Source organism: Daphnia pulicaria, chromosome 1, assembly GCF_021234035.1.
Source record: "Daphnia pulicaria isolate SC F1-1A chromosome 1, SC_F0-13Bv2, whole genome shotgun sequence".
Classification (NCBI taxonomy): domain Eukaryota; kingdom Metazoa; phylum Arthropoda; class Branchiopoda; order Diplostraca; family Daphniidae; genus Daphnia; species Daphnia pulicaria.
Window position 1 is genome coordinate 9,400,249 of NC_060913.1, and position 24,578 is coordinate 9,424,826.

Here is a 24,578-nt window from a genome sequence, read left to right on the forward strand (position 1 = left end):
AATCTTTCCCCCCTATTTCAAATCACTGGAGTGCAGCACTTTTGAGTTCGCTTAATTATCCACACAAGTGTGTAGTAGAACTGTGATGAGAGTTCGCTGAGAATTCGTCTACTTAGAAATGGGACATTTCGTCGACGCGGAATGACTGCAGCAGTCAATGTCACATAAGTCAAGTTGGTAGTTCGTTAGGTACGTCTCTGTTCCGCTTTTTAGTATAATCACTTTTTTTTAAATAATTATCCGTAAAAGGCGGACGTCGTCATCGATCCTCCCCCATTGTGAATCAAAGTTTCATAACGGGACTGGAGAATTCAAAATTTTCCGTCATGCATTTCGTTAATAACCTCCAATGTTGCGCTGCTGCTTTCAAGACAGGAATATTGAACTTTTGACACATTGATCGTGACGTAGGTTATAGTGTGGTCTATATCGATCGCTCAGGCGACTTCGGCCTCTATCGCGTAATCTTGTTGTTGTCGACACAATTGACGGAGCAGCGAGCGGGGATGTGGCGACAGCATCAAATGGATCAACGACGTGCCGTAAAAGAGACTGCAGCAAAGAATTTCCAGGATCGACATGGTCAATCCGTACAGGCCATCGGCCGTCCGGGTCTCTTCCGAGTAGTTGACGACATTGTAGACGTAGCGAGGCAAGGTGCAGGCCATAAATGTTAACAGCATGGTCACTGCGGGAAATAAAAGATGGCCGGACATAAAAAAAAACAAAACAAAACGAAAAATAGTGAAAAACTCAAGACGCTATAGTCCGTAAACATAAAAATTAATTGATATATAGTAACCGTTTCGAAATGCTCGTTAAAATATTGTACACGCGACTAAATAAAACACCAACGTGAAACTAATTGAATTGCTGCCGCCGCGCGCCCGGCGAGTGTTATATACCCTCTGCCACGAAATAAGGCGGGCGCCACCACCCACGACGATAATGGCTACTCGACTCCAAGCACAAGAGCGCCCGGTGTGCTCCTTCTTAAAGGATTATTTAATAGTTCCATACGTAATAGTCACAAAAATAAAGAAAAAAGTAAAGCTAATATTTATCGTCTCATTTTTTCATGCCATTAATTCACTTTCGCTGATTAGTTTTGAGTGGGAAGCATCGCCATTCATCTACGTATTTTATATAGGCTTAGTTGGGCCGTTTTTTTGGTGGGGGTTATTAATGCCTCATTCGAAATAACGAGGTGCCTGTTAATTAGTGGGCCAGCTGAAGATTGGCATCGGAAACAGATAATACTGGTATAAGGCCTATTATATATATACTACCTAGCCTTCTGGAGGATGTGTTCACTTTGATATGTGGAGCCTCATCCGAGAATGGTCGGCTCTTGAGGCCGATCATTCCGATAGCCATGACGGAAATGAGCGAGTAGGCGACCAGGGACGAGCCGAACATCTGGACGACTTCCGATTGGCTTACGGTGAAGACGCAGGAACAAGCGCTGTCGTTGTCGTCGTCGTCCAGTAACGAGCCATGGGCCGTTTCCGGTATCGTGGCGTAATCGACCGTCGTCGTCGTGTGAGACTGGCCGAGGCAATCGACGTGAAGGGCGAACGGAATGACGACGACCAGCGAAACTGCCCAGACTAGCAGCGTCCAAGCCGGCCCCCATTTCCTCAGCGATGGCCAGCAGCGAAGAGGCATGGCCAGTGCGACCGTCCCCACCCAGGCGAAGCGTGACCTTAAGAAAACCGTATAGAGATAAGAAGCTTATTATTGAGATTCGAAATCTTCTCAAACCATATAATCCGAAAAGAACAAAAGCCATGGGATTTGATTATATTTCCAACGCATTTTTGTTTTACTGCGTCTTAAGTCGTGTATAGTAATAAAATAATTGAACTGGGAATATAAAAATAGTTGTTTGGTTTTTTTTACGCTTCTGGAAGATAAGCTGACATTGGGCATCCAATCCGCCCCTCTAGCCAGTGGGGCCAGGGGTTATCGTTGGCAGCGACGAGATCATAAGGTAGACCTGAGCCAAAGATAAAAAAGACCAAAACAAAAAATAATGAGAGCTGAATTATTCAAAGCGGTGAGCTCTGTTTTACTTCGTGGAATTGATTTTCTCTCTCACTTGTCCGTACCGAATACAAGAAGAAACAGGTCGGCGACGGCTAGCGAAGCCATCAAATTGATTGTTTGCGACGAAAATCTCAGAGAAGACGATTTGACGACCAGTGAAGAAATGACAATCGCCGTGTTGAATCCAATGGCAATTACTCCCAAAGCGATGCCGAGCACGACGAATGCCAAGCGGAACCTCTCGATCACGTACCTGTTGTCCTCAGTATCACTGCTGCCGATGCTCTGCTGGTCCAAGTCGGTCGAGTTCGACATCAGCAACAACGCTGATGTCAATAAGGTCGATTGATTGGCCATTCCATACAAACAACAAGGACGTATTGTATCGAATATACGGCAGTGTCAGCGCTGTCAAAGATCGACAATTTACAGACGCCAACGCGCGTTTATTGACGTTGGAAATCTATTCCCATCGGCGTCGAGGGAGCGACGACTGCGATGAAAGAGAAGCGACGACGAGAAAAACTTGTCGACAGTTCCACTGGCTGTGTGCGTTTGAGCCATACTGAAGAATTTGAAATGCGATCCCTCATTTCAGCTCCGCTTTCCAAACGGTCGTCGGTCTTTCGATAAAACGTCATGTGCTGTGTGCAACCGGAGCCGGCAGTATAATCCTCTGAAGCATGTATATATAAATCAAGAAAGCACACCGAAATGCGCCCGTCTGTGGTCTGTTAGCGACCCCACATGAGTTTTTTTCCAAAACGAATAAACAGGAAGAGGGCCACACTATAGCTCGAGAGAGTGCTGTGATCAGTGATTGTGACATATTTTTCGAACTTTGCACTAGTGCGCTGTGTATCCGCGTGTGATGTGTGTGTGTCGACTTGTTTTTCATTTCGGCTTCCAGGCTTTACAGAAAACATGACACACTTATATTCTCGTCCGGCTTCGAATGCGTTTTCAGATTTCTAACACAAATCTAAATATTTTTTGTTGATTTTGCGCATATAATCCTGTTTTCTCCTGTTCCGCGTTGGAAATTTAGACGCGCAACAAGTGTTTTCCTTCATAAGGGTTGTGAGTGCTGTTTCGATTAGTTGACGATTTATTAATTTCCTTTTTTTTCAAATTTCCATTTAGAAATTACCCAAAATGCTTAGTTCCGCATTTTCAAAAACTATTATCTGATTTAATTTTTAGGTTGCTTTATGCTTTCTCAGGTTCCATATTTAGATTCTTAGGGACATGATCACTGCAGGAAGATATGATATTTTTAAAAGTTCAACTTTAGGATATTTTTCGTGGGGCTGGTGACAACTGATAGATGACATCAGCACCGATAGGCTATACCGCTCGCTACTGACTGAGCACTATCAAATAATTATCAGCGAGGTTTTTCCGGTTTTTCCAATATCGTTAAAATCTACACCGATGAGACCTTGGACAAATTCAATTGCAACACAAGGACAATTTCTCGTCTATTTCTAATTGATTGCAACCTTAGCATCCGTTACCTAACTTATTTTGTTAAATAACTCAATAAAATCATTTGATATATTATTAGCGGCATGAAAAATTATTTTCAATGGTCATCCAAAAAATGCAGTTGAAGAAATTTGTTCGCAATGGTTAGTCATTTTTTTAATCGGATTTTTCCGATTTCAAAAGCCAACAATGATATTAAGATCTATAGACAGTCTATAGAGAATGCGATAAATTGCTGATAGTGAGGCAATAAATTACTTTCCTTAAGCTACTTGTTATTTGGTAAACTATTTCCCTTCGCCATCACTGGGGTGCCTGAGAATACTGATAACTATGCTACCTATACCTTTCTCACCAATTTCATCCAAGACTAGCTGGCTTACAATTGTTGTCGTCATTAAGCTGGCAAGTGTACACCAAGTAAGAGGTCTATAGTGCCCTGCTTTCTCCAAAAATAGATACAGCGCGCGGCCTATAAATGTTGAAGTTTTTTCGTAATCATATTTTTCCTTATTGGAGGTCGATAATCGTTGTGTCTGTTCCTCTTCTACTTTTGCCCCTCCCTATTATAGCAGGAACAAAGGTAAATTTCGGTTTTCACTCTACTGCAAGAAATCCCCCAAATCTTATTAAGTCAAGTTTAATCACGCAAATAATCTGATGTTATCCAGTAGGCCTAGATTGGTTCATTAACTAAATAATTTAACCATTTTGTGATTTTTTTCTTTTTTGAATTGTTAATTTTCATGTATTTCTTTTTTTTTTATAAAAAAATAAATTCTGCAGGAAGCATCATGTGGGTACACCATTCTCATAATGGCAATTTACTGGATGACGGAAGCGCTACCGTTACCCATTACGAGTTTAATTCCGGTTGTTGCTTTTCCGCTTTTTGGCATCTTGGACACGGGCGTTGTTTGCATGGCTTACATGAAGGTATGTTGGTGCAGGCTATCCTACGATTTGTGCTTCGTGATTTAACGTTTTAAACTATAATCAATGCATATAGGAAACAAATATGATGTTCATCGGTGGTCTCATATTGGCACTGGCAATTGAGTTTTGCAATTTACATAAAAGGGTCGCCTTGGCAGTACTACTTATCGTCGGTGCCAAGCTTAGATGGTAACGTTCTACGTTAATAATACATAAATTACAGCTAATTAACAAGCCTAAGTGTAATACCGAAAATATGAGCTAGCTACATTGACTATATAATTATCTGAGAATTTTGTGCATTCAATCACTTAAAAAAGTGATCAATAACGAAGAATAAAAAAAAAACGATTAATTCTTCTGCAAAAACGTATAACTTAATCATGCGTGCAACGTTAATTGACAACTATAATATAAATTATACAATATTGATTTACTGATCATTATGAGAAGTATACAGTAACAATCAAGATTTTTGGCGCAGTTGTGGTGCTCTCCGTTGTTTTATGTACGTGATAAAGTGTCCCTTATCGTTTAACTGATGGCGCCGCCTTGATGTTAGGATGTCAGGAGTTAAACTGTGCGTCATTGTTACAGTCGTGTTCCACTGTTGACTAGGATTTATACATACTAAACAAAGATCTTATTTTAGTTTTTTAGACAAGCTTAGAGAACAGGCTCTTATGAGCCGTCACACCCATAAAAATGTAAGAAGAACAAACCCAAATTGTCTAGGTCTGTATAAGGCGGCGCCTGTAGGTCAATAATGCGCTCATGTATAATGACATTTCTAGTCCTCTCAGCAGTCTCCTCCGATTGTGTAATATTTTACAGCGTTATTGTTTCAAGTTAAACATTGTTTCTATCTCTCGTTATATTGCTGGGCCTATAGGTTGATGGTTGGTTTCATGGGAACAACAGCCTTCCTGTCGATGTGGATCTCCAACACGGCCACAACGGCAATGATGGTACCAATCGTTGAGGCAGTCGTTGCAGAATTATACAAGGTATATTATTTTAACAAGAGTTTAATCAATCAATTAAGCCATGAGTCCAAATTAAAATTGACCTATACGTTATAGTTTGCTCTTCTTTTTCTTCCAAACAGACCAGCGCAAAATTGACTTAAACTCTTTTTATACATTCTTATTATATTTGCAATCAAATGAAAGGACGATGACGAAAAATCGGTCGGATCTTCTCACATAACCGTGGCCATTTCGAACGACAGTATTCAAGAACTCGTCCCGGACTCGCTGTCAATCAAAGACAATGCCGAGAAAAACTCATCATCACCTTTATCGCAGGCGGCGAAAGACACCGAAAAGGAACGGAGGCGCAAAGTTAGAGTCGGCTTTATGATGTGCATAGGTTAGTTCTTATTCTTGTTTGATTAGAAACGAGTGATACCTGATTACTCTCCGAATGGAGAAAAAACATCTAGCTACCTCTTGTAATAAGCTTATATTATTCAAATTTATGCCAGAATTATACCTTTTGTATTTTGTTTTGTGTACAGCGTACGCCTCAAATATCGGCGGAACTGGATCTTTGATCGGATCTTCTCCCCAATTAGCCCTAAAGGGAATCGTGCAAGAGTAAGCAACTATAACTGGTCCAATTATTATCTGCATAAGATAGGATATAATCAATAGTGTGCGGTAAATTATCTTGAACGCCAATCTTTCCAATTGCGCAGAACTTTCGGCTCGACGGAACTGAATTTCGCGAGCTGGATGGCTTTTAATATTCCCGGCGTGATCATCAATCTCTTCTTTGCTTGGCTTTGGATTCAATATCTTTTCATGGGATTGAAGGGACAAAGGTATATACTATATATATTAAATATATCTAATATGAAACAAGAATAAGCCCTTAAAACAAACAAAACAAGTATTATACATATCACCGTATAAAGAAATGTCATTGCGTCACAGCTCCGACCAAGACCGAGAGAAAGAAGTTAAGAAAATGATTCGTAGGAAGTTCAGAGATCTCGGGCCCATGACATTCCACGAAGGAGCCGTTCTGATTCTTTTCATCACCTGCGTGATGCTGTGGTTTTTCCGCGACCCGGGATTCGTGCCCGGATGGGCTCATTTTATCGAAGACGCCCACGTCGATGACGCCACAGCTGTAATGATTATAGTCCTGTTTCTGTTCAGCATTCCTGCCAAGCCTTCGTTTTGGTGTCTGCGTCCAAAAGGAGGTATTTTTATATGATATACGCTTTCCTTGTGCTGTACTATAATCAGCTCGACTTGTATATGAGCCTTACTTATATGCCACGCCCTTCTTTGACGAGCCTATTAGAATTATAAGCTATACAGACTGACGCGTGATTTTCATTTTGATACGCGTTTAGAAACTGGACCAGAGAAACCTAGCCCGGCCCTCTTAGATTGGAAATACGTTCAAGATAGGCTGCCTTGGGGAATCGTTCTCCTCCTAGGTGATTTGTTTGTTTTGTTTTTTTTTGTTTGTTTGTTTGTTTGTTTTTTTTTTTTTTCCCTCACGCGGGAATAGATTTGACAGTTTAAAACCAAATGGAAAATGGTATATGACTCATTTGAAGATAAATTGTATTTCAGGTGGAGGATTTGCATTGTCCGATGCCACTCAAGCTTCTGGATTATCGGACTGGATCGGGCAGCAATTGATGGTTTTGAAGGTTCTACCCCCTTTCGTCATTATGTTAATTATCTGCATCATCACGGCCACAATAACGGAAATTGCGTCTAACACAGCGACGGCGAACATTCTCCTTCCGATTCTGGCGGATACGGTATTATCAATCGATTTATATCATATAATAAATCAGTTATAACTCATTAATCACTCTATTCCCGGAACCGGGAAAGGTGCCGTGACATTTTCAAATATTCAAGAATTTTGATCAATAATATATTTCGCTCAAGCTGCGCCGTCCTTTTCTTTCTTTTCTTTTTTATACAGGCGGTATCGATCGGGGTCAATCCTCTCTACTTGATGGTGCCAGCAACAGTAACTTGGTAAATTTGGAAAATTTACATGATTTTGGCTCTTGTAAACCATTCATCACATTTTATTGGTCGATTAGTTCTTACGCATTTATGCTGCCGGTAGCCACTCCACCTAACGCAATCGTCTTCTCGGCTGCTAAGATGAATCCGGTTGAAATGGTAAATCGCATGATTCAGCCATTTCGCCAAATAAATTTACATAATGTGTGTTTGTTATTTTCAACAGATGAAAGCTGGTTGGTTCATGAACTTGGTTTGCGTGATTGTCATCTGCGTCCTGATGCAAACGTGGGGCAGCGTGATTTTCAACAGTAACGAATTTCCGGCCTGGGCCAACACGACGTTGACGGACAAAAATGAAAATCAATGCAACATCACGGAACTTTTAAGTACGACAATGGCAGACGTTAGCGTATGGGGTAATTAAACGTGAAGAAGAAAAGAAAAACAAATATTTCGGGTCCTAATAAATTAAACGAAGAAAATGGAATTGCAACTTTTGTTATCGCTGGTCGGAAACTTGTCCGAAATTCATTCCAGCACGCAAACTGGAATACAAAAACTTCTAATATAGGGTTAAAACGTTGCTTATATTTATTGCATGTTTCTACAAGAAATTATCAATCAATTTTCAAGTATTTTGAGACGTGATTTGAACATTTCGACAGCGCGGTTTATATAATCGTGTATCTTCTTATCTATAATAAAGTCAAAATCATGCATGCAAGACTGCACAGACTTATGAAAATACAAGTTATAGAATGACCAGTATACAATATTCCACATAGGTGTCGGTAGTTGCACTGTCTCAACAACATTAGATTAAGTCATAATCAATATATGCGCAATCATCATTTCATGGAGGGAAAAACGAAACTCAGTCACTTCAGATTTTAATTCTTAAAAACTCGACTAAAAATGTTCGGTTTTGCAATGTACATTACAGCCGCTGATAGGCTGCGATTGACCCTATCACATGTCTAAATTGAGTGCAACCTAAAAAGAAATTCGAGTGATGTTTCCGATTATATAGTCATATCTTCCATCCCAATCAGCCCGATACGAATATATCATGAGCTATAATAACTTCAGTTATTTTTTGGTTGATTATTTAATTTTGAGGATATTTGTTTAAAATGGAAATTGAGTGTACTGTTGAGTATTTTGTAGGGTCGGGCTAGTACTTGAAGACTGGCTGGCCGGCCGACAGGCTTTGGCTACACCGGCGCCGTCGCCCATCGGCGCAAGCTGGCTCACTCCCAGGTGTTCCGTGACCACCATCGTCGATGTTCGCCCTGCTGGCGACCTGCCGATGACAGCTGGATGCGATCTCTTCGCCGACGGATGATGACAATTGTCTCTGGGAGATGAAGTGGCAGCATTATTCGGCCCCTCCTCATTGAAGACTTGAAGCCAAGTGGTGGCCGAATGGCCGCGAGCCGCTGATGGGCTGGCGGATCGACGCGAGCGCAACTCCGCCATTGGATAGGCCAGCAAGGAGGAAGGACTGAGACCGAGGCTGCCGCTGTACTCGATCATCGGCGGAGCCAGGAACGAAGTGTCAATCGTCATCGTATTGGTATTAGTATTAGTATTAGTAGCCGCCTCGTTGTCGTGATCGATTGTCTGGCCTTTCATGCGAGCGAAGCACTTGCGACGATCGCGCACCGACATGGCCGGCGACGGGTTGAAATTGGCGTACGGCGGGATGTTTTTGATGGCAGCCGAATCCAGGCTGTCACCACTGAAAGTACTCCGGATGCTGGTGCACGGCGAAGCGGTCGGCGTCGCCTGGATCACACAAATGTCGATGTGTCCCTCGTGCCGGTGCTGCTGGGACGACGAGCCCGGCCCGCTATCACCGTCGCAGTCCACCATCGCTCCGCATTGACCCACAGCCTCGCCACCGGTTGTCAGATTGGATGGATTTCGATTATTCCGTCGATTCTTGCCGGGCGAGGACGAGCATTCGGTCCGCTCGCCGTGATTGGATCTCACCGAATTTCCACTGGTGCTCTTGGCTCGGATCATTTTGGCTATGGAGGATCGCCATCCGCGCGAGATGGGCTCGCTGGTCAGCGAGGCCGAGCGGCAGTACATGGATTTACTTTTGCTGGAATCTTCGCCGGCAGCCGGCTGCTGCTGGAGGTGGATGGGAATCCGGTGGACGACTGCCAAACGAGAGCGAGGCGAGGGTGGCGGAAGCGATGGAGCCGGAATGTCCAACGACATGCTGGGTCCGGCCATCACTCGACGGCTCTCCCGGATCGACGTCTGTCTGGCCGGCATTCGAAACGACGAGCGGCGATTGCTGGTGGTGGTCACGGGCAGGGAATCGGGTCGCAGGTGTCCAGCAGACTCGGCGTTGCTGCAGCTTCCGCTCCTCAGCCGGCTGTAGTCCGGCCGGCTGTTGTTGTGCAGCGATCCTGGCCGGCTGCGAGCCACCCGCTTACTTTGGCTGCTGCTGTAATTGGTCATATCACTCTCGCGGAACGAGACGGAGCGCCCAGGTAATAGGTTCTTCTTGCCGAACGGGCTGATAAGCTGCTGGTCGCGGCCGGCTCGCGACGGGCCCTCGCGGTGGTGGTGATTCAACGAGCGCTGGCGGTACAGCTGCGAAGCGCAGGCTTTATTGCCGCCCTGCACATTGGGAACTTGCAGGCGTGACTGGCTGTTGCGCGTCGGGTAAGCGCACACGGACGAAGGTTTCCGAGAGTCACAGCGGTAAATGCCCAGTCCGCCCATCACGGAACCTATTAAATACAGACGGACGAAAATAACCCCCCACACGCGCGCGCGGGCGGGAGAGCAACAACAATTGAATTCTTTTTTAGTATATATATGCCGGAAAGGATATGGTAAATAAAGTCGGAGCACAAAAAAAAGTATTTAAACTTCTTGTTTTCTTATCCGTCTATTTCAAAAAGTAAAAATCACCACTCGTTATTTACGTTTTCGCTGGAAACTATTAGATGCGGGCCATTTGTTTTTATTGCTATGGCTTCACTTGTTAATAAGTGAATCATTAATTTGTATAATGTTGATACTTGATCGAGATACAATCGAAATCGAGTCTAGATCTTTTCTCTCGAGGAATTGAAAGTGCTGTGTACAACTATTATTCCTTGTTATAGTGTTCAACGACGACACAAACGGGGAAACTTGTTCATCTTCATATGTTGAAATATATGTATAGCGACAAACGATATTCCTTGGGCCGGCAGGAATAACAAGTTGGTGATAAATCTACAACTTATATCTCTAGCCTGATAGTTCGCCGCTCTCTGCTGTCGCCCTGCTGTGCGGCAGGGCAGAGCTGATGCAATACTCAGGTCTCTTCTCTCCCATAAACTTGGATCAATAATATATATCAAGGGCCTATATGGCACTTCCTTGTGACATCGTTTCCCTGTACTTATTATAGCCAAGTATAGTTCAATCAATACGAATCAAGTTGTTCTACCGGAGCGCATTGTGTCGTCTCTGACATTTTCCGTGTTGGATCGGCGAAAGCGCACCCCGTCTGAAATTTGGCAACGTTTTCCCTCCCTCCTTTTTCCCCCTCTCAATTGTCAATTAATGTCGTCTGTAAACCACGTTGAATTCTGGGCTTTCACTCTCTCTCTCTCGTGTTTAACTGATTTGTTCGTGATTGCCCAAAGTCAATTTACTGGGTTTAAGGACCCGTGTGTGTGTGTGTGTCGTTCTTCTTATTCTAAGGTATTTCCATCATGAATTTATGTTGCATTTCCCTACTAATTCTGTGTCGTATGTTTCTTCAGAGACGTCACTCGAGTTGAATCTAGTGTGTGACGATATATCCGACATTTGTGTGTCACAGGACACTAATTGGTATGTGTTATTTATGAATTCATGTCAATCACCTTAATTATAACGTATGTTCCCTCCCAGGCCTATACACCTCTGGGTGTTGACCCTGTGTACGAGTGATTCTCACCTTGTGTGTAGCCTGTCTTCACAGGTAGCTAAATTTTTACTCGCTCTCTCTTTGATTATGTCCCTAACCTTATTTTATTCCTTCTCAGGAACCACCACTTCCTTATCACAAAGTACACCGTGTCCATTTATGTGAACACCAGTCAAGTCGAACACAATACAAGAGATTTTGCTCTTACGAGCCAACTCAGGTTTTCATTAAGTGGAAACATTTGGTCCTTCGAACCGGAGCTCTCTCCACATCAAGCAAGATCCTTCTTGCATCCTACTTATTGCATCGAGATTCTTCTCACCTTCCAGGCGGTTTATTGTTGGTTGCTCTTCCCGAGCCCTAAACCTGCTGTCAAGTCATTGAAACTCTTCGTCCTGATTCCTGGCCGGTCAACACAGATTCGAGATTCTTCTTCAACGTTGGGTCCATCGACACCGCCTACTATGGACGCTGCAGCTATCACCACGTTGAAGAAAAAGAGGACGACGTTACGACAACAGATCACCAGAGCTGTCACCAGCCTCACAGCCTTGGTCAACGCTTCAGGTTCACGGAGAGGCGTGAAGGCGCTGGTGGTACACCTCGATGATCTTATTCTCAGAACCTCCGTCTTGCAGTCAGAAATCACAGCCGTAGAAGAAGACGATGATGAAGCGGAACGACAAGACGCCACGCATCTAACTTACGCTTCCAAGGGGGATGAAGTCATTGCAGCGGCCCAAGTTTATCTGTCCAGTCGCGAAGGAGAAGCCGCATCAGTATTAAACCCACTTGATGACCAGCCCGATCAGAATTCGCCGCTGTTTCCTATATCACCGTCAGAAGCAGACCAGCGCGACCAAGCACAGAAGGATGCAGCCATGCAACGTGAGCAAGCCCATAAGGAAAAGGTCGCAGCGGCTCAAAAGAAGTGTGATGAAGTCAGAGCTCGGGCAAACGCTCTTTGGGAAGAAGCCGAAGCAGCACAAGAGGCTCTCCGTCAGCTGAATCTCCATCAACCAGATCCGGATCATTTCTCGTCCGTTAGTCAACAGCTAGAGAAACGGTCTCCAGCAGCCGAGGAATGGCGGACCAAGCAACGAAACCTGAACGTCAAACAGGAAGCTCCGGATGATTGGATTGATCTCTACAATGCTGGCCTTCTACTTCCGGTCCATGGCCAATTCTCCTCTCGTTCTGCCGTCTCCGCGGAATTGGACGTTTATAACGGAAAAGCCGTTGAATGGTTTGGTTGGATCGACCTGTTTCGTGCATTAGTGCACGATACTCCGAAGACCCCAGGAGAAAAGCTGGCACTACTAAAACATTACCTTAAGGGCGAATGTCTGGATGTAGTCTACGGGCTCGGTGGCGGAGAGACGGCCTACAAGCAGGCACTGGTGCGTCTGAAAGAGACATTCGGACGAAGAGATGTGATGCGAGCCGCCCACATCCAAGCTATCGAACGACTTGAATTCAAGAATGAACCAAGAGTGTTCAAACGTTTTGCCGAAAGAGTCCGGACCCATCTCTTCGACCTCAGCAGGATTGGAGCCGCATCATCAGCCGACATCATCGAGAAGGTCTGCTTAAGACTCAACCAGCAAGACCGACTCGACTGGAATGCGGGACGACGTGGCCGTTTGGAATTCCGCAGCCTCAACGATTTCGGTACATGGATCTGTGAGCGAGCGTCCGATTACCTCAACGCTTACAGCATAGCCGCGGATCAAGCCAACGAGACAGGAGGGCCATCATCAACGCCAAGAGGAGCCTTTCCACGTCGAGCTAAGACTCATCATTCGTCCGCAAGAGCTACAGATGGAGGCGGAGCTGGCTCAACGAAGAAACCTTTTTGCTTCAAATGCGAAAAGGGGCATTGGCTCCAAGATTGCGGAGACTTTAAGGCCCTTTCAGTGGGTGAACGGGTCAATTTCTGCATGCGTCGCCGGCTGTGTTTCGGCTGTTTCAGTTGCAGACATTCAGCAAGAGATTGCCAAAGCAAGCGCCAGTGCAAGCAACCGGACTGCAGATTCTTTCATCATATCCTGCTTCATGAAACTGAGAAGCCGTCGACGACGGACGCCCGTCCTTCAACCGCTCGTGTTATTGGCCGACAGAGAGTGGCCCTGGGAATGATGAGGCTGCACGTGCAATCCGCAGATGGTAACTGGATACTCGCCAATATTTTCGCCGACGAAGGCAGTGATACCACCCTGATGAGGACGTCATTTGCGTCAAATTTAAAGCTGCAAGGGCCGTCGCAGGTGTTGACGGTGGATGGTGCCGGCGGAGTCATCAACCGATACCAGTCCAAACGAGTCCAGTTCCAGTTGCGCGCTGAATCAGGCGAAATCTTTACGATGGAAGGTTCAACAATGAAGATGGTCGCCAGCCCCACTCCTATCACGGATTGGAATAAAGAAAAGCAGAATTGGCCGCACCTCCGCGACCTCCCGGTCGGAGTAGTGGGAGGAAAGGTGGATCTTCTTGTAGGTACAGACTACCTGCATCTTTTGGTGCCTCGCGAGACCAGAGAAGGGCGAGATTATGAACCAATCGCCTGCAAAACAAGACTTGGTTGGATCGTGCGAGGAGTTACCAACCGAGGCCATCAAGTTACATCCATTCGTAGCTGCACGATTGCTGGCCAGACCCCCCTGGATAATTTGACAGCGGAAGTTCGTCGTTTCTGCGACACCGAGGCCTTTGGGACCGAATTCACCGCCGGATGTGTATCAGCCGACGACCGCCGAGCTCTAGCGATGGCAGAGGAGAAGACCCGGAGGTTACCCGTCGGATATGAGGTGCCAATTATCTGGAAGGAGGGGGAGCCGGACCTCGTGAATAATCGACCCATGGCCGCCAATCGCTTCCAAAGCCTTCTCAGGAGGTTCCAGCGCGAGCCGAATTTGGAACGAGACTACGAAATGACGATGCAGAAAACTCTGGATCAAGGATATGCATCACGGGTTCAAGATCCAGCGGATGAAAAGTACTTCCTGGCCCACCACGGTGTCTACAAGGGCGTGAAATTACGAATAGTTTTCGACGCCGCCGCCTCTTTTAAGGGGAAATCATTGAACGACGCAATGCTAAGTGGCCCTGCTCTTCAACCTGCGCTGGCCGCCGTCGTCACTTGCTTCCGTCGGCATGAAATCGCTTGGGCGTCTGACATCGAGTCCATGTTTAGCCGTTTCCGGCTTTCAGCAGAAGATTCGAAGTACTTTTGTTTCCTGTGGCGAGATGCAGCAACGTCGGAGCCAGCGGTTTACAAGATGGAGCGACTGCCTTTTGGTGCCAGCTGCTCCCCTTTCGTCGCCATCCGCGCAGTACGTCAAATCATGGAGGATGCCGGAGACGAAAAGATGGCTGCCGTCGTACGTGAACGGATGTATGTAGACGATTATTTAAGTTCAGCAACAACCGTGACAGCCGCCGTGCAAGAGGCCTCCGCTATGAAGACGAGATTGGCCGAAGCGGACCTGAATCTGCAGAGCTGGGTCTCCAATTCCGAAGAATTTATGCGAGCCATGGCATGCGGGGAGAAAGCTGAACAGAAGACACATCCGTTAGGCGACAGCGGCGAAGAGAAGGTGCTGGGAGTATTTTGGGATACACACACTGACACGTTAGGCTTCAAGGTTGCCGAGAAGTCTTACACGGAGTTAACCCGGATGGAGCTGGTTAGCCGAGTTGCTGGAGTGTTCGATCCGTTGGGCACCGCCTCTCCAATCATCGTTAAGGCTAAGATTCGCCTCCGAGAATTAGGCCAAAAGGGCCTAAAGTGGACGGACGTCGTCGAAGGAGAGGACCGAAGATGGTGGGACCAGTGGTTCGAGACTGTCCTCCAGCTGAACGACGTCAAGATGCCGCGCTGTCTCTTCCCAGATTCCGCCAACATCGTCTCATCTGAATTACACACTTTCTGTGACGCTTCCGAAGAGGCTTATGCCGCAGTGGTCTACGTCCGAAGCGTCTATGGTGACGGAAGCGTTGTCGTCCGGCAAGTAAAGGCGACAAACAAGTTGGCACCAAAGAAGACCATCTCCGTTCCAAGGCTGGAATTGAACGCCGCTCTGCTGGGAGCACGAGTAGCCCGAGCAGTTCAAGAAGCTCTTCCAGCTCATGTGAAACGACGACGGTTCTGGACCGACAGTAGCACGGTCCGAAATTGGATACGAGCCACCGCAGCCGATTATCAGACATTCGTCAGCAACCGCGTCGGAGAAATCCAAACCATCACAGAAGAAGAAGAATGGAGGTTCGTGCCAGGGCTGTTGAATCCGGCGGATGCGGCCACTCGTTCCACCCTAGACGGCGTCAATTTTCCTGCCGTGTGGCTGACAGGGCCGGAATTTCTTATGCTGACCGAAAAGGACTGGCCGACTGATCTTCCGTGGCTTGTGGTGAAAGATGAGTCGAGGACTAGCCGCACCTTGCTTGCTTCCGTGCCGGAATCGCCGGTCGTTTGGACCGACGTGAAGATAGCCCCGGACGACATCGCTGCGCTCAGTAAAATGGACGGCCGATATTTGGAGTTGGTGAAGAGCTGCCAAACCGAAACATTCGAAGAGGAGATCCGCCGCATCCGGAGGGGCAAGAATTTGCCGTCTTCATCGAACATTCTGGCCCTAGCACCAATTTTAGATTCCGGCGGAATTCTTCGACTCGGTGGTCGAGCCGGGCGGGCGCAATTGCCCTACGACCAGTTGCATCCGCCGTTGTTATCCGGAAAGCATCCTTTTGCCGCGACGGTGGTCCGTGCGTTCCATGAACATTTGAAGCACGTTGGAACAGATTTCTTGTTGGCGTACGTCCGTCAACATTATTGGATCACCAACGGCCGTGAGCTGGTGAAAAGAATACGCCGTGACTGTGTCATCTGCCGACGGAATAGGGCCAAACCAGGAGAGCAGCTGATGGGAAATCTGCCGAAAGCTCGACTGGATGCTGGAGCGTTGCCGTTCACTCGGACAGCAATCGATCTGTTCGGGCCTATAGAAGTCGGTCTCTACCGTAACCGCACGGCCAAGCGATGGGGAGTACTCTTCACATGTTTAGTGACGCGAGCTGTTTTTCTTGAGTTGGTGCCTTCTCTATCCAGCACGGATTTTCTGCTATCGTTGAGGAAGTTCATCGCTTTGTACCGCCAGCCGGCGGTTATTCATTCGGATAACGGGACGAATTTCGTTGGTGCGGAACGTGAGCTACGTGAAGCCGTCGAGGCCCTACACGCCTCCGGAGAGGTTCCCGTTTTCATGGAGAAGGCAGGGATTGATTGGAATTTCCAGCCTCCACGTACACCCCACTTTGGCGGCGCTCATGAGTCGTTGGTCAAATCGACTAAACGCGCCCTTTACAACGCACTGGAGATAGAAGGAAAGAGTCTGCGTCACCCAACGGAAGACGTCTTGAGGACTCTTTTATATGAAGTCGCTGGTTTATTGAACACCAGGCCGCTCACATATGTGAGCTCCGATCCCGAGGACTTCCGGCCGCTCACACCGAACGACTTCCTTAACAGATCGCCGACCGCCTTCCCGCCAGCTGGATGTTTCGATGATGCAAGCCCTCGTGAACATTATCGCTATCTACAACGGCTGCTCAACTTATTCTGGGATATCTGGAGGTCAGGGTATCTGCAATCTCTGGCCGCCCGCAAGAAATGGAAGGTGCAGCGGCCAAACTTCACGGTGGGAGATATCGTTCTCGAAATAAATAAGACACTCGGCCGCGGACAGTGGAACATCGGACACATAGTTCAAGTTTATCCTGGGTCAGACGGCTGTGTCCGAGCAGTCGACGTCCAACTACCAACTGGAATCTTCCGGCGAGGAATTACCGAATTATGTCTTCTGGAATCCAGCTCGGCCGGCGAGCCGGCCTCGGGGGAGGATGGATCGGCGAAAGCGCACCCCGTCTGAAATTTGGCAACGTTTTCCCTCCCTCCTTTTTCCCCCTCTCAATTGTCAATTAATGTCGTCTGTAAACCACGTTGAATTCTGGGCTTTCACTCTCTCTCTCTCGTGTTTAACTGATTTGTTCGTGATTGCCCAAAGTCAATTTACTGGGTTTAAGGACCCGTGTGTGTGTGTGTGTCGTTCTTCTTATTCTAAGGTATTTCCATCATGAATTTATGTTGCATTTCCCTACTAATTCTGTGTCGTATGTTTCTTCAGAGACGTCACTCGAGTTGAATCTAGTGTGTGACGATATATCCGACATTTGTGTGTCACAGGACACTAATTGGTATGTGTTATTTATGAATTCATGTCAATCACCTTAATTATAACGTATGTTCCCTCCCAGGCCTATACACCTCTGGGTGTTGACCCTGTGTACGAGTGATTCTCACCTTGTGTGTAGCCTGTCTTCACAGGTAGCTAAATTTTTACTCGCTCTCTCTTTGATTATGTCCCTAACCTTATTTTATTCCTTCTCAGGAACCACCACTTCCTTATCACAAAGTACACCGTGTTCATTTATGTGAACACCAGTCAAGTCGAACACAATACAAGAGATTTTGCTCTTACGAGCCAACTCAGGTTTTCATTAAGTGGAAACACGTGTCACGGACAAAACTTCCACAACATGTGAGGGTGGGCTAATGTTTTTTCCCCATTTTGTCACAGAGGCAATCATTTCACTACTGTCCTCTCCATCATTCTCAGCGAGGTACCAAACTGTGAAGCCATTCGTACAAATCGTTGAATGTTCCAACGTGAAACTGAGCGTATAATGTATAACAAACCCTGCCAAGGTTTTAGATTCTCTTTTAAGATTTCAAAAGTGAAATACGAACGATCGTATAGAACAGTCGGAGCAATGGCGTTCTGTTATGGCTTCCGTTAATGGATCTCAGTTCTATCGCAGAGTTATATATTCTCCTTCTTGTGCTAGCCATAGTCTTATATATAAATCTTGAGCACTGATTGCAATTTACGACTAGCCAGTACTACCTGAAAGACTCCCAGTCCGTTGACTGCGGCTATTGATCGTCTCGTCGAAAGAAGACTGGGCCACAAGTAGAACCGGATCGCTTCCTTTCTGGAGGCTGGCTGATCGCCATAGTCCCGAGCCTCCGTAGAGGAACCTATTGGAAATTTTAAAAAACAAACAGTTATATGAATCAGAAACCTAATCATTCCATTTCTATCAAACGTATGTATATGTATTCACTAATAATTCTGCGATTATATAAAACATATATAGAAGAGCAAAAGGTGCTGACATTTTACAAAAATGTACTCACAACTCTTTAGCGTAGATTTTCCAAGCAGGCATTTCGCTATCATCGGTGTAGTAGTGCGGCTGAGAGGATTTGATGGTCACAGTCGACTGGTGCAGGGCCGGCTGCTGGGCCGTGATGATGCTGATGCTCGAAGGTGTTTCGCGACCGGATTCGCAGTAATGCTGATGCTGGAACTTGTTAACGCCGCTGCAGCATTCCACTTCGACCTGGTAGACGAGTGCCGCCGAGTTGCTGCTGCTGTGCAGCGCCGGGTTGCTCTCCCGTAAGTGCTGCTGCGACGCTGGCTGGTCCACAATGATCGAGTCTTCGTCGCTGGAGCTTCTCATGAATTTCAGCCTTTTGCACTTTGCCTAATGGCACACACATGTCACGTTATTATATTTATACCAGCAGCAGTGGAATAACAGAGCGGTGAATTTATTCAAGTTCTAATCCGCAGCTCAACTGAGTTCTATCATTTCATTTGATTTCATTACTACTAATGCGATATGTCGCTAATGAATAACGAAGAAATAATAATCAACAATGAAGTTTCCTTATTTGCGCAAGCCAGCAAGTTTTGCCATCGTCGTCTTATTATTTCTATAAGAAGATTTCGGAGGGCGACAGCAGCAGTTCGAAATAAGCCTTTTAATCAAATTTGAATGGCAGACGTATTTAATACCACTCCGAGATGATGACATGGGCGGTGATGTAAGAAACGTTGGCGTTCATCCTTTCGGCTCGCTTTTAGACAGCTGAATCAATATATGTCCTTATGTAGCTCTCTAGCACACATTTCAAGTCTCTCTCTCTCTCTTCCTCTTTGCTAAACATAACCGGAGGCTTTCGTCTTCAGCCCAAGTTCTATCAAATCGGCTGAAAATTTCTTTTTTCTTCTTCTTCTGTTCGTCATTCGTCGCGTTTTTATTTCTTTCCCCCGCTCTGTCACCCAATCCACTCCTAGGAATGAAAAAAACTCTCCAAGTTCTATCACGACCGAAAAAACCGTCGTCTTTTCCATCTCGACCCGACCCGAAACGACATTTTCAAGTTCTCTCTATACAAGCGACTGCGGAAGACGAAGAAGAATGACTCGTCGGATGTGACTTTCCAAAGTATATTAGACCTCTTCCGGCCAAGGGCTTCCGCAATCAAAAGTTAGAAACTAAGTTATAAAAGTCATCACTATAGGTATAGTAGTATATACATATAGCCCGCCTGAATGCAGATTAGGTTGGACAAATTTACTAAACTATTCGCCTTGGAGAATGTAATGCATTGCTCCAATTTGACTAGTACTTTGGTTTTAGACTATTTGCGCTTCTTCTCGTATACAATTAAAATGGCGTAATAGGTCAGCAATTTGCTTTAAGGACGTCCAAAGTCTAAACTGCTGGCTCCGCGGCGTGATGAATAAATCAGCGAGGTGAAAGCTATTCGGACGTGTATGTGTATAGTGTAGACCAACAACTATATAGGTTGTTCTTATAACCGAATGCATTCGGGTGATTTTATATAGAGCCGTTTCGATTGGTATAACGACCGTCGCGGAATGTCTAGAGTAAATATCGACCAAACATGTCACAGCTTTATAGTTATAAGGCGACAAGCCCGAGGTATATAGTTATATAGCAGCAGCAGATAGCTAGTGCGGTCGCCATCCAGCCAGCAGCAGCAGGAAATGAAGGCGACACATTGCTCGCACGCCACACATCGAGCGCGCGTGGCACGCCAGTTATGTCACATACCTTGTAGAAGACGTAGAGCACGGCCATGGTCAAGAATCCCGAGAGTGTGGCGGCAATTTTGAGCCCCGTCAGCGGATCATAGGCTTTGTAGTAGTCAATCTTTTCGGCGGCCTTTTCGGCGGGCGTCTGCGGCCACTGCGTCCTGCCCGATCGCCATGCCGACGACTGGATCAAGTAAACCGACTCGGCCGTTTCGACGGTGATGTTCATCCGCGGAGTGCCCTCGTCGAGTAAGTCGTCCACTATCGACGCCATCGACGTCTCCTTTGTGATAATTGTCGCTGAAGCGGCAACTTCCGCTTGGCCATCCGCCGTCCAGTTGTGTCTCTCCCAGTTGCTTATGCCACTCTGTATAAATGCCTGTCAAAAATATCTAAAGAAAGAATGTCAACGCGTATTCTATTTATTTATTTATTTTGTCCGCCCTATACACAAAAGAGTTGCGCTGGCCCTTTCCAATTCAACATCCGTTGCTGCCATGTTACGGGGTGAAAGGCGTTTGGCACAATGGGAAAAAAGAGTTGATATCTATTCCGTACTGTACAGTAATACAGTACATAGTGTACATATACATGTAACTCTCTTGGCTCTTGTCCAGACTGCTTCATCTCGTGATGATCCTCTATCTTATCTGACTCGTTTTCTTCTTTTTCTTTTTTTCTTTTTTGTGTTGCTGTATTGGGGATTTGTTCGTCGTCTATACGGCTGATTACCCGACTTCTATTTATATTTATCAAAAAAAGATAAATAGGAAACAGGGTTCGTTCAGTATACACGACGCGGAAGCGAGGACAAAAGAATCGATCTCCCGTGCTGCTACTGCTGGACGCGCCCGCTCTATTTGTGTACTTATTACGTTTCGCGCTTCCCAGACGTCAATCGAATGGCGTCGCCCAACGTCAAAATGGTTCGGAACTCAAAGTCTACACGCAGCGCAGTTGCTCAATTGTGACTTGAATCACACAGCACGTTCCAATAATATTGGAGGGGTACAACATCTATAAAACTGTTCGATTGTTTGCAGCAGCAGCAGCAGAGAGATATGAGCAACCGACGCTTCCAATCATCACCTATACGGGCGGTAAAGGAGCGCAGAAAGCTGTTGTCTATATACTTGATAGTAATTTATTCTAGACACATATGCCTATGTATGTATACTTTTGGCCACTCCATCACATTGGAAACGGTTGGAAAGTGGTTGGGTTATATTCGCTTTGCGTGAATAAGCGTCGTCATGCAGCCAGAGTATGGGGGGGGGGGATCGATCATTTCATCAGCAGCATCTGCTGTTGTTTTGTTGAATGGGTCGCTGATGATGATGACGGAAGACTCTGAGGATGTCGCCGATGACAACTATCGATCGAGAAAAACCCTGCCGCCGTATGTAGTGATTTATGTATAGTAGACACACGAGAAGAATGGCACAAGGCTATATAGCGCTGAATATTCTGATTGCGTCGTATTATTATCGTTCCTTTTATTCTGCGACAGCTCTCATACACTCATTCCAGATTGATCAACTTTCGTCGGAAGACGGTGCTGTGGGCCTCCGGGCTCTGCTGTCTATCCGTTGATATACACCAAACTAGGAACGGGTGAAAAGCCCAAATAAAAGTATAAAGGACTACATATTACATACAGGAAAAGATAAAAACAACACAAAAACTATGATGACGGAGGTGCTGGGATATAATATAGTAGGCGGGGCGTCTGTGGTGCTGGTCTATATAAGCAAACGGCAGGTAGTCTATATCGTACGCAGGCAAGTCGGGCGGGAGCCAAGGTAGGACAGGATCAATAGTTTCTGCCTCGATGGAGTGTGTGTGGGTGCGTGTGTGCGAGTCTGTGTATGCACGCAGTCTCAATACAAAGGTATAGCCTAAAGGATCAGCTGATGTCTGTTGAAAACTTGACCATCATCATCATCATCAGCACCACAGCAGAGCGCCAGCACAAGTTCGACAGTATATATCCTTCCCCCGGGCTCCTGCATTTACTTCTCTCTTCAATAACCGCTCCTTTATATGTTCTTCATCTTGATTCGTCTTCGTATATGCACAGTGAGCGGGAGAGAGCAGCAACGCCAATAACACTCGCCGTCACGCTCTTCCGCCGGGGCGATGGTTCTCAGCAGCACAGCGGGTGTGATCCTAATACGTGTCTCCCCCACTCTCTCTCTCTATCTGTGTGTGTGTATGGTATGTTACGTTAGTGTCAGAAACTGGCTCAAAGTTAGTTTAAGATATTTTTTTTCTCTTTTGCTTATACTATCCCACTTCTCCTTTTTCCCACGTTTACATTTTCGTGTTGTGCGTTTCAGCTTCTTTGCTGCCCTTCTCACACTACTCGGCGTTTTCTCCATTTCACACGCCCTTTTTTTTTTACTTCGTGAGCCGCTCACAACAGCAGGCTGCTGGCGTCTATGAATAGCAGCATCACACACAGCCAAGGCAACGCAACCACCCACAGTGTCTTTTTTTCTTTTTCTCTTTTTTTTTGTTCGCCCTTGTCTACCAATAAATGCAGATGGAAATCGATGGGGGAGCACCACAGGAACATCGACCGAATTTTTTGACGTTGTACAGAGAGTGTCGAGATCCATCATAACGCGGATGGGAACTGCTGGCCCTGCAGCTATGTAAAAACCCTCCCTCGCAGCACACAGCACATTGACGAATAATAATTCTAGTTGAATTTGATTCAATAGATGACCTATATCTCTTATATCGGTCGGCATCATCAATCGTGATCAAGCTTCTTGCTCGACCGAACGCAACTCCAGCGGCCGCCCCCTTTCCGATCATCTTTGGCAGGGAAGAAAAATAAAAAACACTCGACAATGAACAAGAGGGGAGAAAATGAAGATCTTGGCTCTTTTTTTGGGGGGGTTGCATAATCACAATGTCATTTTTTCCGTATCCTCCCAAAAAAAGAAGAAGAAGAAATGTTTGGGCTTTATGGCTCCTGACGGGCCGCTGCGTGTGTGTATGTTCTGCCTGTCTTCACCACATATTATCGTGTGTGCTCTAGCAGCAGCAGTCTTGGTGCAGCCTTGGTGCAGCCGGCTGTCAAGAGACCCATCAATACATGTAAGGCGGCGCAGTCCGCTAATGACTTCTCGGCGCACTGCTCTTGATCCAATTCAATTCAATTACATGAGCACCTATCCAGCATATGCGTGAATAGAAAAGGGAAAAGGAAAAACAAGCCCAAATATAAATTTCCTTTTAGGCTTTTTGATCCACTCTCTGTTTGAAATCGACAGAGAGGTACGCTGGCGAGTATGCTGAAAAAGACCCGGAGAAAAAATATTATATAGATGTTGCGCTTCTTCCGTACGTTTCTTGCTGGCATTTGGCGCTTCGATATTGGAGAAGAGGAAGGGGGGAGATGGTTTGATTACATCAACAGCTAGCGTGAGCTATCTAAACTTTCAAGTCAGCTTTACGATGCGGTCCGGCCCGTGACATGGTGGAAGGTAAACTGTTTACGTGGCCTGATAACATCGATGCGCGCCGGGCTTATTCCAAAAGTTCAAGCTCTTTTTCTGCTTTCATATGGTATATATAGGTCGTGAAGTTTTCACGTGCTTCGAATCCTCTGTCTTTGAGTAAAAAAGAAGGCATCAGTTTGGAACCCCCCTTTGAGCTTTCGTTGTTTGACAATGTCTACTTGTATACGCGCGCGCATACCGCACTCGTCAGTTGTCACTTGCAATTGTATTTGTTTTAGAAAAAAAAAAACATTTCGGTTATTACCTGTAGTGCGAAGGATGATGGCGGAACAGTTAATCAATTGCTCAACCTCCCCCAACAAAACAAAAAAAATCACTCAAATTTCGAAAGATGTTACAGAATCACACAGCCAATTTTTCGTCCTGGTGTCGAACGTTTTTCAACCGATGGAAGCACCCATCGTCGACCCGTTGTCTCCTGCTCACAGCAAACTGCGTTTATATAAGACAATAATGACGGCACGGATATATCAAAGAAGACTTAACACTTCTCCTTCTAGAATGGTCTGATGCTGTTGTTGGCACGGTGGGGTGGAGGAAGGTGAAAGCGGCACGTCCGTACCAAGTTGGAGCTCTCACCGGACTAAAGAGTCAACGAGCCTAGAGCGCACGGAAAATCCTTGAGCTCTCGGCACGAGGATTCGGTCCCTCTCTCTCCCTTGGTTTCCCTCAGCAG

The 24,578-nt window shown here is 46.0% G+C and overlaps 4 protein-coding genes and 1 long non-coding RNA gene across 6 annotated transcripts; 3 read left to right on the forward strand and 2 right to left on the reverse strand.

The window, feature by feature from the left end:
- Positions 1-11: 11 nt before the first annotated feature.
- LOC124348278 lies at positions 12-2,626 on the reverse strand. Its single transcript, XM_046798514.1, has 4 exons — positions 2,112-2,626; positions 1,903-1,999; positions 1,290-1,705; positions 12-688 (listed from the first exon to the last, which is right to left on the reverse strand). Exons 1-4 carry the CDS (start codon positions 2,404-2,406, stop codon positions 438-440), a joined length of 1,059 nt encoding a protein of 352 aa, XP_046654470.1. The 5' UTR covers positions 2,407-2,626; the 3' UTR covers positions 12-437.
- A 1,130-nt stretch (positions 2,627-3,756) lies between these two features.
- Positions 3,757-8,132, forward strand: LOC124346200 (solute carrier family 13 member 5-like). The gene is made up of 13 exons (XM_046798360.1): positions 3,757-4,120; positions 4,324-4,473; positions 4,547-4,662; positions 5,366-5,480; positions 5,646-5,844; positions 5,993-6,071; positions 6,173-6,298; positions 6,411-6,682; positions 6,839-6,925; positions 7,065-7,258; positions 7,429-7,484; positions 7,553-7,634; positions 7,702-8,132. Exons 1-13 carry the CDS (start codon positions 4,016-4,018, stop codon positions 7,900-7,902), a joined length of 1,782 nt encoding a protein of 593 aa, XP_046654316.1. The 5' UTR covers positions 3,757-4,015; the 3' UTR covers positions 7,903-8,132.
- LOC124345297 lies at positions 8,132-24,473 on the reverse strand. 2 transcript variants are annotated; one of them, XM_046798292.1, is made up of 5 exons: positions 24,147-24,473; positions 20,389-20,748; positions 18,659-19,008; positions 18,366-18,499; positions 8,132-10,228 (listed from the first exon to the last, which is right to left on the reverse strand). In XM_046798292.1, exons 2-5 carry the CDS (start codon positions 20,641-20,643, stop codon positions 8,607-8,609), a joined length of 2,361 nt encoding a protein of 786 aa, XP_046654248.1. In that variant the 5' UTR covers positions 20,644-20,748; positions 24,147-24,473; the 3' UTR covers positions 8,132-8,606. The 2 variants fall into 2 exon arrangements, with proteins under 2 accessions (XP_046654248.1, XP_046654247.1); XM_046798291.1 differs by having other exon boundaries at positions 20,389-20,761.
- Positions 11,005-11,644, forward strand: LOC124350860. The gene is made up of 4 exons (XR_006921201.1): positions 11,005-11,195; positions 11,258-11,327; positions 11,388-11,457; positions 11,522-11,644. It is a non-coding gene; the product is annotated as an uncharacterized LOC124350860 (long non-coding RNA).
- LOC124346716 lies at positions 15,756-17,947 on the forward strand. The gene is made up of 4 exons (XM_046798400.1): positions 15,756-17,523; positions 17,586-17,655; positions 17,716-17,785; positions 17,850-17,947. The coding sequence occupies exon 1, from the start codon at positions 15,768-15,770 to the stop codon at positions 17,328-17,330; it is 1,563 nt and encodes a 520-aa protein (XP_046654356.1). The 5' UTR covers positions 15,756-15,767; the 3' UTR covers positions 17,331-17,523; positions 17,586-17,655; positions 17,716-17,785; positions 17,850-17,947.
- Positions 24,474-24,578: the final 105 nt, after the last annotated feature.